The sequence below is a fragment of the Setaria italica genome, chromosome VI (assembly GCF_000263155.2).
Source record: "Setaria italica strain Yugu1 chromosome VI, Setaria_italica_v2.0, whole genome shotgun sequence".
In the NCBI taxonomy this organism is placed as follows: Eukaryota; Viridiplantae; Streptophyta; class Magnoliopsida; order Poales; family Poaceae; genus Setaria; species Setaria italica.
In genome coordinates this window covers 5,344,631-5,356,051 of record NC_028455.1, presented here as the reverse complement: position 1 = coordinate 5,356,051, position 11,421 = coordinate 5,344,631, and the positions used below count along the sequence as shown (strand labels likewise).

The 11,421-nt window shown below is 48.0% G+C and overlaps 2 protein-coding genes across 2 annotated transcripts in view; one reads left to right on the top strand and one right to left on the bottom strand.

Moving 5' to 3' along the window:
- Positions 1 to 2,756, top strand: part of LOC101757098 — a 6,027-nt gene extending 3,271 nt beyond the window's left edge. Inside the window, exon 2 of the mRNA XM_012846718.2 lies at positions 873 to 2,756. Within this exon, the coding sequence (XP_012702172.1) occupies positions 873 to 2,522 (1,650 nt within the window). The 3' untranslated portion in view covers positions 2,523 to 2,756. The remainder of the gene's footprint in view (positions 1 to 872) is intronic.
- Positions 2,757 to 7,839: 5,083 nt separating this feature from the next.
- On the bottom strand, positions 7,840 to 8,962 carry LOC101756270 (agglutinin isolectin 3). The gene is made up of 2 exons (XM_004972803.1): positions 8,273 to 8,962; positions 7,840 to 8,135 (listed from the first exon to the last, which is right to left on the bottom strand). The coding sequence occupies exon 1, from the start codon at positions 8,916 to 8,918 to the stop codon at positions 8,274 to 8,276; it is 645 nt and encodes a 214-aa protein (XP_004972860.1). The 5' UTR covers positions 8,919 to 8,962; the 3' UTR covers positions 7,840 to 8,135; position 8,273.
- Positions 8,963 to 11,421: the final 2,459 nt, after the last annotated feature.

The following is an 11,421-nucleotide window of genomic DNA, read 5'->3' as shown; positions in this document are numbered from 1 at the left end:
AAGAGGAGACGGGACGTTAGAGAGAAAGTTTGCGGGTGTGAGGAGGAAGAGGACTGTGCGGGTTTAAGGAGGGGCAGGGGTGAGGATAAGGCCGACGCACGGTACGGGAGGACTGTTTTGAGTCCCGGGTGGGACCCCCCACCTAGTACTAATTTGCCTTACCCGATACTAAAGGGCTTCCAAGGTATAGACCTGATACTAATGCTAATATTAGTACCAGCTCCAAATGTGACCGGTACTAAGCCTCGGGACAAGAGGTCATTTTTCTAGTAGCATTGGTTTGCATTATTGGGACCTATAAAAGCTACAAAGTACATATTTGACAATTCATTAGTCCCAATAACTATGTTATCACTCAACCACCGAAATCATAAACTATGGCATAATGTGTCATGTTTCTTATACAACTTGTAGTAACTAACTAACTACCCCTCGCCAAAAAAAAAAACTAACTAACTACCACTACGTGAAAACCCCCTATTTAGTAACGGGCTAAGATAATCATTGGTAACCCGCATTGCGCCCGTTAGCAGAGACGGGTTACTAATGACTTGTGGTAACGAACAAATAATCATCTTAAGTAACCAGCTCGAATGTGCTAGTACACTGGTGGGCAACATTATCAGTAATGGACGTAGAATCTTAAGTAATCCTGTGTTACCTAAATCGTGTTTTCACGTACTGTACATATTGCGACTAGTTGTAAGTTGTAACTGCGTAGTAATTAACCATCGTTTCAACAAGGGGCGTGAACAATCTTGATACGCTCCAAGAGTCTAACTTCAACCATCCCAGTATCCCACCTTCATTGCTAAGTCATGTGTTGTTGCTATGGCTAAATCTGCATCAGTAATTTCTGTTCACTTTTCCAGGTCACCGTAACTATCTACGTCTTTTGCCACTCATGGTCTCCCTTGGCTGATAAGAGGTTGTTAGTTGCTGCAATACTGCTTTTTATCGTTGGGGTTTTCAGATGCTTAGAGAAGCCCTTGGCTCTCAGAAGATCTAGCTTCAATACAATAGTCACCTCTTTCCATCCAGCCCCGAGGACAGTGAGTACCAACAGAGAAGTAGAGCTTGAACAGTACATACAAGAAGCAAAGGGTTACGTGGACTGCAACCAAGATCATCCAACATTGGATAAGGATGGAGAAAGGACTCACTCAAATCAGCTCAATATACCTGACAAGCTATTCGTAGACTTTGCATATATCTACACTGAGCGTCTTGCTAAGTTGAAAGCCTTCTGGCTCCTGGATGATGAAAACTTTTTTAAAGCGCTACGCATCGGGATCTCCAGAACTTTCAATCTTATTTTTACGAAGCTCTGGCAATTTGGTGACGAGAATAGAGATCCACCTTACTTTGATAACCGTCTTTCGTACTTTTTGTGGCTCACTACTCTAACATTGCCCATCATTTCCATCACCCTCTTCCACATTAGCCATAAACAAGCTTATAGGGGAACTGACATCAAGATTACATTTTTACTATTGTACATCACATATTGTTTGGAGATCATATCCATGGGCACATTATGTTTTTATAACTGGCGGGTGTTGCCTGGCAAGGTTGGCCAGAGTAGCATTATAGTTCCTGAGGGTAAAAGAAGGCACATCACCAACTGCTTATCATCCAAAGGTTTGCTTGGTCAATTTGGCGTTGAGAATACGTACTCATCTAAGGAGATTACATTCTTAGTCTGCAATTATGTTAAAGATGGATGGAGGAATTATATAAGGGATGTTGACAGCTATTGGAAGTTCACAGATACCAGGGGCCACAAGACACTCGACTCACTCGAGCGCAATGGCTGCGTCGTCGGAGGAAACCTTCGGGAGAGTATAGAGAAGCCCTTAGACGAGAGCATCATTCTTTGGCACATTGCCACAGATTTTTGCTTCTATCATAAGGGCACACCACCTGATTCTGAATGTGCAAGGCTCTGTAGACAAATTTCCAACTACATGATGCATCTTTTACATGATAATCCTGAGATGTTGATGCCTGGGAGCAGAAGAGATTTGTTCACAGATGCCTCCGAAGAACTCAAGGCTATCCTCCAAGCTGATAACGTATTGCTGCTGGTGGAAAACAGACTTACACAGGTGTTCATTGATAAAGTGCAGTCTAAAAGTGGTCTTTTTAACGAAGCCTGGGTGATTGCTCAAGACCTGATGAAAATTTCTGATGATGGCAAGAAGATGTGGGAGGCAATCAGAGGTGTATGGATCGAGATGCTCTGCTTTTCTGCTGGTAGATGCAGGGGTTACCTACATGCCAAGAACCTTGGCCACGGGGGCGAGTACCTCACCTTTGTCTCGCTCGTGATGTCACACGGGGGATTGGAGACTTTCGCCGAGAGGCAGCAGAGGGTGCATCTTCAACTATTACCGGAGGAGAGGAAGAAGAGGGCGGTGCAGCATCAGCTACCAACCGAGGAGAGGGTGATATTGAAAGAAGCTGCAACAAATCAAGAAGCTGGTGCGTCGTCTGAGGTCGAGATTGTTCTCAAAAGCTAGAAAAAACATGCAGTTCCATCATTCCTTGTTATCTTATCTCCATTTTATCTAGCCTCTTTGTGTCATGTTTGTTTGCTGCTACCCTGCTATGCATGCTCTAGACCTATGAATTCCCTTCCCCCCCGCCCCCGCGCGCGTGTGTGTGGTGGGGGGGGACTCCATTCTGTGATTTGGTTGTTTGTAAATTTAATACCTCATTTTTAATATATGAAAATTTTAATTACCATTCGTTTACATTCTCCTTGGGAGGTCTTTATTTCTTTGATCATAGCATCTTCGGCTATTCTGTGGAGTAACTAGATGAGATGTTTTGTCAACAAGCAGTTTTGGTTCACGCAGCACATTTTTGCTGAATTAAACAACCGAGGAATGGTCGACATTTCATTCCAACCACTGGCTTACTAAACCTCGCCTTATCTGTTTTTTGCCCATGCAAAATTCTTGACATGAGAAGAAGGCGCAGCTGCACGCCCAACACGGAAAGCAAGACAGACAGAGTCGGCCGACGGGCCAGATTCGGTTGTGGGCCAACCACCCACCGTCTTCTAAGTGGGCTAGCTGGACTGACCAATCTTCTGTCCTTTCACGAATTGGTCAGCCCTCCAGCCCTCCAGCCCGGTGGGTCGGCAATTCGGCATGGCCGACCCCCCAACTCATCCTGCCCAATTCGGGCCGGCTATAGGATCGTCTCCTTCACGGCCGGCCGGTCTAGTGATCCGACGTGCGCTGTGCAGCAGCGGGCGTACTACCGTAGAGGTCGGAGGGATCGGAGTTGAAGATGGAGACGTCGTCGTGGACGGTGAAGGGCTGCGACGGCGGCGGCGGCAGGCCGAGGCGCCTCCGGGCGAAACCTCTCTCTCTAAACTTGCATCAAATGGTTGCTGTATTCGCATCATGTCTGCCGCCGCGCACAGACAAGTACGGCGAGGGCGGGGCGACCTCGTCGGGCGGCGTCTACTTCTTCAGCAACCAATCCACCTGCCACGACGGCTGGAAGGTGGCCGCCGGGACTCATCCGGTCTTGGACGGCGGCGGCGCCGCCGTCGGGTCGAAGGACACGCTGGTGTTCCACGAGGGGCGGTGGCTCCCGAGGACGCGCTGGGCCATGGACGAGTTCAAAGCCGAGTACCAGATGGGTTTCGACTACTCGGACTACTGGCTGCGCCTGTACCGCCTCCGCCGGCTTGAGGGATGACTTGGAAGCGCTGCGGTCTCTAGGTAATTTCCCCCAGCAATTGTAGTTTATGATGAATCTAAGATTGTCAGCACCAACAAAAGTGTTTGCTTTTGAAATAAATTGATTCTAAAGCCATGAACAGTGGAGGATGAATAATGGATGATGATGGATACCATTGCACACTAATTTCACAAGTGTACTGAATGAGTATAGCCAAAATCACACTAATATAGTTACTTACTTCCTTATTCCACAAACACAACCCGGGCACTATGACATGTATCAATCCACGGGCAGATCACCCGACCTTATTCCACAAACACAATCTCACACTATAACATATATCCATCCATATTGGCAGCTGACTTATCAATGTATTTTACTAAGATCTCTCTTCAACATCTTTAGACTCTCCTCTACGTCTGTCATTTTTGGTATTTTGTCTAGTTCAAGATTTAGACAACTCACTGCAATCTTATACAAACTGTCAAGAAGCTTCAGAACTTCAGGTTTTGCAATTTCCAATTCCTTGTCAAATAGCTCAGTTCCTTTGCAAGCATCGAGAAAATTCCTTACCAAGCTATTGTTGTCAGAATAAGTGGCCTTCTTCCTGCTTATGAGCTCCAAGAGCACAACCCTGAAACTGTAGACATCACTTTTATCAGTTAATAGGCCATCTCGGAGATATACTGGATCCATATAAGTCCTGTCACCGATGACATAATTTGTGTGCTCTTTATCTATCACAATCAACCTTGATATACCAAAGTCAGAGATTTTCGGTGTGAAGCTATCGTTCAAAAGTATATTAGCTGGTTTCACATCACCATGTAAAATTACATTTGTCATTTTTGAATGCATATATATATATATATATATATATATATATATATATATGACTATACTATATAATACACTGGGTTGTATAATACACTGGGTACGGAATAGCCAACCCGAGCTTACCCGCGCATCCCGATTGGACCTCCGGTCCTGATCCCCACTGGGTTTTTTTTTCCCACTTTTTCCCCAAACGTGCGTCTTCCGTCATGGGTGGTCCGTTCAGTTGCCGTAGCAGACGCTGCAGCTCCCCATTCGCTGCCGCCATCTCTCGCCAACCCCCGCCGCCGCCGCCGCCGCTCGTCAACAGCAGCCGCCGCCGCCTCCCATTGTTGTTCCCCCTCCAGGTCCTCGCTGCGTTCTCACCGCCGCTCCCCATCCGCAGCCGTCGTCGCCTCTCCCTATCCGTTGCTGCCGCCACCGTTCCCCATCCGCAACCACCGCCGCCTCTCCCCATCGGAACCGGACGCCTACAATCGCCATCCACAGCCGCCGTCAACCATCAGACGCCGCTGCTCGCCATTCACTATCGCCGCCGCTGCTCGACAAACGCCACCGCCGCCACCTCCCGATCCTACTCGGTGAGCACTCCGTCACCCCATTTTTCTTGAATAATTCTGACATCTTCCTTTTCTCATTGCGAATAAGCATTACGAACACCAGAAGTGCTATTATAAGAAGGCCAACTACTACACCTATATAAAGTACAAATAAAGAAACCTCGTTATCCCATAATCTTTTAGTAGTTCTTAAAGCATTCAAAATGGTTAAATGAACTGATGCAATTATTCAAGTGACGAAGGGTCACCCACATATCGATACAAAATTATCATAAAACTTCTTGACTGGGAGTTATTAGAGGATTGGACTCTGAAATAGAAGGGACACAGGGGTAAATTAAATAATGTGTTAGTACATTTTTTGTAACTTTTATATTTGAAATATCATATCATATTAAAATTATTGGAAATAAGAACCAAAACTAATAAATTCTATACACTAAGCTAGTAAGATGCATATAATTTGACTAATTGCTTGTCTAAATTTTGAAGTTTGAGTACTTTTTAATACGCCTATTAATAGAAACAAATGCAGGGAGTGCACTCATAAGTTGCAACCCCACCACCACTGCAAAGATTTTTACATGAGGTGCTATTATTTCGTTCCCGATGAATTAATAATGATTGTTTTCAACAATAATTTTCCATTCCTTATTGTTCCGATTTCACGTAAAGTTATTCTAGCACCTAGTACATAAATGCCTTACCTACGGATATCTTTGCAGTCAGAGAAAACAAGTCAGTGCACGGCGCTTCTTTTGCATTTCCTCTTGTTCCGGCTGGACAACTACACTCATAATCTCCTGGTGTGTTCTTGCATTTCCCATGGCATGGATACAAGTCTGGCCGTGCGCACTCGTCAGTGTCTGCAGAACAAATTAATTTTTATTCTTCAATCTACAGAGAACAAAAAATGCCTGCCTGTAGTCAAGTTGTTTCACAAGGGATTAAGCTAAGGAAGTTCCTTGGCATCCTCCTTGGATATACGGATTCCCTTCATACCCAACCGAGCAACTGCAGAAGTGCGCATCGGAATTATCTCCGTCTCGTCGGTCGACGCAGACGCTGTTCTTGCTCACGCAGGCGTAGTCCTCGGGCGTCGGTTCGCCGGCCTTGGGACACATACCTAAGCCGATGTTGAAGACTACCACGACGGGGACGACACCGGCCGGCGGCGTTCCTCCGCAGTAAAGCGTCGCTGTCCATGCATGTCTGGTGACGTGAAGTTGTACCAGGACTTGTCGACGATCATGGCGTACGAGCAGGAGAGACATCATCGCCGCTGCCGTCGTCGAAGGTTTTCTTCCGCCTATGGGTGACCCACATCTGCTAGGGATGGGGATGTACATGATACATCCCTAACGAATTTTCATTGCCAAATTCAATTTATAATTATTAAAAAATATACAAGGCAAATTCTTCTCGATTTTGTAGGAGTCGGTAGAGCCCGCGAGCCCTCCGACCCCGTTGGCCGCGCGCCGTGCTCCAATCCAACCGGAGATCGATCCCAGTAAGAAGCCACGGTGTTTCTTCATCAAATCATCATCATCGTCGCCGGCGGCGGCTTGCTAGCTAGGATCGTCTCCCTCACGGACGGCCGGTCTTGTCGGACGTGCGACATGCAGCAGCAGCCGGTGACGGACACGACACGGAGCTCGTGGACGCCCTCGCCCGGAGGCTCCTCGGCCTGCCGCCGCCGCCGCCGTCGCAGTCCTTCACCGTCCACGACGACGTCCGCATCTTCGACTTCCATCCCTCCGACCTCTACGGTATGTCGGAGAGACCGATCGAAACAACCTGATCCCTCTGTAACTTGCATGAAACAAATGTCATCCCTGCAACTCTTCTAGATGATCAATTCGTTGCCGCCACGCACAGACAAATACGGCGGCAGGGATGACCCGTTGGGCTGCGTCTACTTCAGCAACCAATTCACGTACCAGGACGGCTGGAAGGTGGCCGCCGGGACACAGCCGGCCGGTCTTGGACGGCGGCGGCGGCGGCGACGTCGGCTCGAAGGACACGTACGCTGGTGTTCCACGAGGGGCGGTGGCTCCCGAGGGCGCGCTGGGCCATGGACGAGTACGAGGCCAAGTGCCAGAATGGGTTCGACTACTACTCATACCGCTCGCTGCGCCTGTACCGCCAGCGCCGGATTGATGGATGAACCGAAGGGCATTATCACCGCCCTTTTATCCCAAGATGACATGGATGATCTAAGTGTCATTTGAATACATTAGAGATGAACATTATACTTCATTATGCTTGTGAGACAACCGGCACATGTGGGAACCGTCAAAGAACGATGAGGGTGTGCAAATTTCGTGCAATGTGGAGCGCTGTGGTTTGCAAGTTGCAACCTGATGAATGTGTTGCTACATGCTACTAGCCTACTATTATAATCCTCTTGTGGCTTTAGAGAAGACTCTTTGTAACCATTGTTCGGGCAAGCTGGTCTTGTGGTTTTTAATTCTCACCATAAGAAGTTTTTCACGTAAATCGCTACTTCAGTTGTCAATGAGATTTGCTATTATTCCACTTCTAATTTATTAATATGTTTGTTGGAAGTTCTCCTTAACACCTCATCATATGAGAGAGGAGTTTCATCCCTATACCACCCCATCAGGCTCAATTAATAAGTTCTTAGTCTTGGTAATTATGCCAGACTGGCCTAATATCTGGCCACCATTAGCATCTGCCCCTCATGTTTAAAATGAGACAATAATATAACCGGGATAAGGCATAAGGCAAACATTAATTTAATCATTCATTGTTACAGTCCCAGCTTTTAGCCGTGGCCATGCAAAACAAAAGCGAAAGTGGCAACAGATAGTTTGGTTTCTTGAAATTAAATAAAAGCAATCTGAAGCACGCATAGCCTACTGATAGACATACAGCCATGGCTAATGAAGACCTCCATAACCGTCATCGATCTTCAGGGAACAGCATGCACTTTTCATAAGTGACAGAGGATGTCCTTTTCACACCATAGCCCAGAACCTGGTCTATTGCGTGCAGTGTCTCCCTTAATTAAAGTGCCTGCATACAAGAATGTTTTGTTAACAATTTGTGAAAGACTGGACATCATTTCAGCTCAACCAAATTGTTCCCTACTACATACTGAAACAACAAATATAATTATTTCCATTGCAATACTCGCATCGCAATATACATACCTCAAGGTATCACGCAGAGCCGCAAGGCATCCGCAACGGCTTGAAGGTAGCATGAGCCGAACTGGCCTTGACATCCATCGCCGCAGTACTCCTTGCCGAGGCCACAAAACCAGGACGAGCTGCAGCAGTAGTTGTTGGTGCACTTGGCACCATTGGCGTTGAGGCCACAGGGCCTGTCTGCGATGCAAGGGCCGCTCTGGCAGCGCACACCGCAGTACTCCACGCCCATGCCACAGTAACCATACTGGCTGCAGCACCAGTTGTTGGGGCATTCCTTGCCGCCGGCCTGGCGGCCGCACTTGATGTCGGCACGGCAGGGGCCGCCCTGGCAGCCGGCGCCGCAGTACTCGCTGCCGAAGCCGCACCTCCCATTCCTGCTGCAGCACAGATTGCCGGGGCAGACCGCGCCGCCGGCTTGGGCGCCGCACGGCTGGTTGGTGTGGCAGGCGCCGCTCTGGCAGCCGTCGCCGCAGTAGAGGGAGCCGATGCCGCAGTAGCCGTCCTTGCTGCAGCAGAGGTTGTTGGGGCACTCCATGCCGTCTCCCTGCTTGCCGCAGCGGTTGGGGCAATTCAGGAGCTGGGCATGGGCGTCGGTGGCCATGGTGGCTATGGCAAGCGCGACCACGCACAGGACGAGGACCTTCATGGCTGCTGCTGGCTAGGGTTTCAGCTAGCTTTCGTCTTGCCTAGTTTGCTGGTGGTGATGGAAATGCCAGCAGTAAGCCTCATTTATATAGGAGTTCCAATGGTTTGTTCTGCGGCGATCGATCGCCAATCGTTAAGGAAGTTCCATTATTTACATGTATATATGTGTGGGCATGTTGTTGCAACACCATTCCTATCTATGATCTGGGAACGAATCCATATTGTCAACGATCTGTGCTGCAGTCCTTCACCGTATTGTCAACGATCTCGATTACCAACGATCTGTGCTGCAGCAGGAACGATCGTGGTAATAATCCATATTGTCAACGATCTCGATTACCAACGATCGCGGGAGAGATCCATTATTTTATTATTACCACGATTCATAGGATCTGGTAATGGATGCGTGATGCAATCTATATTTTTTTACTTAGGCACTAGAATTATGGATTATAAAATGATCATTGTACCCGTAATTAATCCTCTCTAAAATGTTCATTTACTATCTCATACAAACTTCACTCTAAAGTGTGCATTTACTAAATAGGGCGGGATAAGATGTCTTGAAGTTTCAGAATAATACTAAGTATTTTGAAAATAGTAGAAGAAGATAACTATTCTAAAACAGAGGGAGTAAAAGACAGTACATGCAATGTGTTTCTTTGTATGTTGTGCATGTGCAATGTGCCTTGGTGCGTGGGACATATTTGTTGTTACAACTGGAGTTTTATAGGAATATTATGGGCATCAAATTTATTGCCACATCAACAAAATTGCTGACTTGGCAAGGTTATTATGAGGGGGAGTTTCATCGAAAGAGAGAGGAGTTCATCCCCATGACACTCAACTAGCACAATTACCAAGTTCACAGCTTTAATAACTGTGCAATGAAATTGTTCACTGAGACTAGCCTTAAAACGCAGTCTGAATAACTTGATCCTTACTTTATTTCTTCTGTACTTTTTTATAGTCCATAAGTATAAGAAATTGTGGATTTCAAAAGTTGTCCACAAATACAAGGATTTTGACCGAATCCGCCTAAATAGCCAGTATTTAACGTTGTCATTTATGGCATCGGTTACCTAAATAGACATGAAAAGTGCATTAGTGTGATCCTTTATGTAGGGGTATATATATCTTTTTTGTCCTTTCTTATTGTTCTAAAAATCTCAGAAATCGGGAATACTGGTACTCCACTTCGCCAGATGTTTAGAGTAATTTGTGGTCGAAGTAGTACTAAAGGGGTTCTTTGGTTAGTACTGTATATTCTATTCTATTGGTCTCCCCAACCGGTACTAAAGGGATCCTTTAGTACCGGTTATTTCAACCGGTACTAAAAACTTTAGTACCGAACTACCAATACCGGTTGTGTTGAGGGGAAATATCGACGATCTCCCCCGGCCCACGAAATCAACAGAACTTAAAGGCCCAGGCCCATCTAAGGTAGCAAAATTGCCGCCAGCCCAATATGAAAGGGAGAGGCCACGTTCCGCCTCGCCCGACCCGGAGTCCCGGGGTCGGACGCTCCCAACCCCTTGAAGACTAAACTCCGCCTCGCCCGACCCAGGGTGCTGGGGTCGGGAGCGCCTGACCCCCACCGCAAAAACTCCGCCTCGCCCGACCCTGGGCGCGGGGGTCAGACTTGCTCAGGTCCACAAGACGAATATCCGCCTCGGGCGCCGACTGGAGGATCAGGATGCCGATCTCGTGGGTCCCCCTATCGACCTCGCCATAAATGCGCCGCGACCCTGTCAAGCCAAAAGGGAGCGGCGTCCCCAACGTAACCGGTCCTGAATACCGGTGCGCGGCCGTGCGGCGCAAGCTGCAGTGGCCGCGGCTCCCTCTGATTTGCCGTAGAGTACTCATGACCTGCGTCGAACGGCACAGGAGGGCGCATCGCTTGTTTTCGCGCCCCATGCACCCAACGGCAGTTTCAGGGATGCGACGTCTGGGTCTTACGGTGATCAGCAGAACAACAGAATCGGCCCTCCTCCCCGGCGGGCACAGATGCCGAGGCGGAGGCTCATCATCATGCTCGACGGCGACGGCGACCGGGGAGATCATCGACAAGATCAAGAAGAAATCGCCCTCCCTCGACGGACGCGCTGACAGGGACCGGAGGCCGGAGCGAGAGCGGCGGCCTGGGACCCTCTCCTTACATAATTTTCTACTTAGCTTATCCCTTCTACTTCTTCTCCTGACGCCTGGCTCAACTGTAACCCTGAGCTCCCTCTTGCGCTATAAAAGGAGGACCGGGGATCCTGAGACAGGGGACTCTTTCTCTCAAGCAAATAGTACACACTCACACTCCCTTAGAGCACAAGCGTACTCAAGAGACCTGGAATCGGTTCCCTCTCTTGCCCATATGTAACCCCTACTACAGAACCCCACGTGGGTAACACAAGCAGCCTCGATACTAGATGTAGGGCCTCCTTTTGCCCGAACCAGTCTAACCCCGTGTCTCCCACGCCACCATCCGAAGCCTTACGCGCATAAAAGAAATT

Bases quoted from the DNA above. Each gene is read 5' to 3' on its own strand.
- LOC101756270 (XM_004972803.1), bottom strand. From the start codon at position 8,918: ATGAAGGTCCTCGTCCTGTGCGTGGTCGCGCTTGCCATAGCCACCATG.